The 3,517-nt window shown below is 35.8% G+C and overlaps 2 protein-coding genes across 2 annotated transcripts in view; one reads left to right on the top strand and one right to left on the bottom strand.

Moving 5' to 3' along the window:
• Nucleotides 1-294: 294 nt before the first annotated feature.
• The window catches only part of LOC103512184, a 34,974-nt gene continuing 31,751 nt past the window's right edge, over nucleotides 295-3,517 (top strand). The window contains exon 1 of the mRNA XM_026825744.1: nucleotides 295-468. The gene's annotated coding sequence lies outside the window, so the exon portion shown is untranslated. The remainder of the gene's footprint in view (nucleotides 469-3,517) is intronic.
• Nucleotides 2,620-3,510, bottom strand: LOC113468659 (KRAB-A domain-containing protein 2-like; the record flags this gene model as incomplete). Its single annotated transcript, XM_026825743.1, has 1 exon — nucleotides 2,620-3,510. A coding segment is annotated over exon 1 (739 nt), but the record flags the coding sequence as incomplete, so codon positions are not given.

A 3,517-nucleotide genomic window follows, 5' to 3' on the forward strand; every position in this document is an offset into this window, starting at 1 on the left:
AAAGTGTTAACCCCTGAGAGCGCTTCTAGACTACGTGCGAGCCGTCTCGAAAGGTTCTCAGAGGTTAACGAGAAACTTCAACATGAGATTGTTAAACCCGGTTACCTATATTTTTTTTTTCTTTTTTTTTTATCAAAATTTTGTTTTCAATGACTTAGTTCATTTTAAAGTGTTAACCCCTGAGAGCGCTTCTAGACTACGTGCGAGCCGTCTCGAAAGGTTCTCAGAGGTTAACGAGAAACTTTAACATGAGATTGTTAAACCCGGTTACCTATATTTTTTTTATCAAAATTTTGTTTTCAATGACTCAAGGCACAATGCATCCCCTAATGAATTTGAGTGAACATACTAAAACCATGGTGTTCCAATAACCCCAGTGTTGCGGTACTTACCAACCCAATTATCACCCTTAATACTTTTACCTTAACATGTGTTTGGATTCCATCAGCTGGATTTTCTAAGCAGCAGGTAAGTCATGTATCTTCCATTAAAATTTTGTATCCCATTTATATTGATTGTTTCCTCTCTTTTTAGAGGGAACTGTGACTGCTATGAGGTCTAATAGTCCGAAAGCGAAAATAGATAGAAGAAAGCCAACCGTTCCGAGAATGAACATTACCTGTTTAGGATAAAGTCTAGCGCTTACAAGGCACATGCGCTACCAACCAAGCTAACTACTCGTAAGCTGCCTTTGATCTTCTCTGTAATATCTGTATCGCAATAACTGTCGGATAATTTTAAATGCTTTTATTCGGAATTTGATTAAATCTCGTTTTCGTACCAGATGAGTTAACCTGGAAGGTAAGGGTTAGGACCTATTCTGGGGCGAACTTTGTCCAAACGAATGAGGTTCGTTATCAGCTGATTTTCTGGTATCCCGTCTTCCTACTTTCTTCGATTTCGGCACGACAAGACCTCAGTCAATCAACCTATTGTAAATGAGGAAAGTAAAAAAGCTTGTACCAGAGTTACCTATAGAATATATAGATGTTTAAACATAACTAATCAATCATGTTTCATGAAGATGCACAGGTAAAGCTAGACTTGTTGAAATCATTGGAACATGTTACAGAGTACAGACCACCATAGATATAAACATCTACCTCTTAAAAAAAAAAAAAAAAAAAAAAAAAATTGTCTGTGTCTTTGTTTATTTATTTTGAAGAAACTTATTTACTATTATTTACTTTGAAGAAACATGACACCAAATTTCAACGCAGGAGATTTTCTCCTTAGATTTGGGCCCTTGAGTTCCGATATCAGTCCTTTTGGTCAGAAAATTTCCGCCCTGATCATTGTTCGAACCCACGTCCTCCGAGTGAAGAGTCAGTACTCTTGACCAGTCAACCACCTGTGTTGGGCTGGCTTCCTGGTATGCCACAAGATCTAGTTGTTCTCAATGTCACATTGTCACCACGTGAGAAAATACAAAGGAAATCAGATACCAACATCTTGATGCAGGACTCGGATATTATTTACCAAGATGTATTGATATTGTTTAGTTGTTTGATTTGTTGATTCTCTGTTGTTTGCGCCTTTTGATTTTCCATTTCTTTGTTTAGACTTCTTGTCATCTCAACAAATGTCCACTATTGTCCACTAGACATACAGAATGACACCTAGGTGTCCACTGACATTGATTTACGACACTAACATGATCAAAAATGTCCATGTGTCTAATGTCATGGACAATAATGCTCTAATATCCACTAGCATAAACAATGATGCCTATTAGATCTACACTCAAATTGACAGAGACAGCCTGTCCACTAATGCGATCAATAAAGAACATATGTCCACTAACATAGACAAAAGATTCTTAGATGCTTATTGAAATTGACATTCTAAGATCTCCACTAACATCGGACAAAAGATACCTAGATGTCCACTCAAGTTGACAAACATGCTTAGAACGGCATCTCAACAAAAAATGTCGTCCACTAGACATACAGCATGACACCTAGGTGTCCACTGACATTGATATACGACACTAACATGATCAAAAATGTCCATGTGTCTTATGTCATGGACAATAATGCTCTAATATCCACTAGCATAAACAATGATGCCTATTAGATCTCCACTCAAATTGACAGAGATACCTACTTATTTGTGTCCACTAATATGATCAATAAAGAACATATGTCCACTAAAATAGACAAAAGATTCTTAGATGTTTATTGAAATTGACATTCTAAGATCTCCACTAACATCGGACAAAAGATACCTAGATGTCCACTCAAGTTGACAAACATGCTTAGAACGTGTCCACTGAAAATGATATACTCACATGTCCACTAACAAAGACGCCCAGGTGTCCACTAAGTAATGGACAAAGAGTTTTTCATAATAATAGTTGCACATAAATAGTGTTTGTATAGTATGGGTCTTGTGTTATGAATATTTCATACATTATGAATGGATCATGCTCATACTATAAAGTACGTGCAATTATTTTCGCCATCCAATCCTTTGTTAGTAGAAGTTCTATCTTCACTGATATAGATTAAGTTGGTTTATGAATTCAAAGTATATTTAAAGTAATTTCAGCAACTTTTTTTTTTAAACAGTTGCAGTTCGAACCCCTGGTTTGACATTTTTTTAATTTTCCTAAGCAACTTGGCTTTCCATGTACAATCTTCAAGTCTTTCCACTTGGAACATAGTTCTTCAATTACTCTATTACAAAATTCGCGGCCATTATCACTTTGAAGGATACTTGGAGCTCCAAAGGCACAAAATATATCTAGTAGAACATGTGCAACTTCTTCTGCACGCTTACTTTTCAATGGTCGTAACTGTACGAATTTTGTCAAGTGATCCTGATATACAAAAATGAATTTGAAGTCACTGTCTGCTTGAGCTTGCATGTCAATCAAATCTATTTGACATCTACTGTTCATTTCTTTTGACAACAGAGGTTTTACTACTAAACCTTTCTTAGGAACTTGTGATTTCTTTTGGCAAATCTCACACAAATTTAAGTATATCATGATAATTTGAATAGTTATGTTTTTATACTTTTTCTGCAACTCTTTCAACATTCTGGTCCTACCTCCATGTCCAATAGATGTATGGGCCTCCTGAACCAATCCGAACAGTTCTTCGAAATGTGCATAAAATCTAACACTTTGGTTACCTTCATCCAGGGGACAAATGAGTTTTTCTGTATCCCCAACTTTCAGGACATCAAACTTTTTCAATAGATTGTGTTCTAGAGGTGTTTTACCAACTATTTTAGACTTGCTTTCATTCACTTTCTGTATCAAACTTTGGTACTTATCTTTAGTAAGAAAAACTGTGTTTTGTTTTTTCTTGGCCATCACTTCAAGCACTTTTGAATTAAAACGCTCCTCCATTGCGATGGCCCACTGAAGAGTTCTACTATTCGAAATCAACGAAAAAAATCAAGAGAATAAAATTTATTCACTCCAGTAAGTAAAAAAAAAACACACTTTCATTAAACCTGAAGATTCAAAACACCTGATGATTGTTGAAACTAGTACCACGAGATAAAC

Source organism: Diaphorina citri, unplaced genomic scaffold (genome assembly GCF_000475195.1).
Source record: "Diaphorina citri unplaced genomic scaffold, Diaci psyllid genome assembly version 1.1 scaffold806, whole genome shotgun sequence".
NCBI classification, from domain to species: Eukaryota; Metazoa; Arthropoda; class Insecta; order Hemiptera; family Psyllidae; genus Diaphorina; species Diaphorina citri.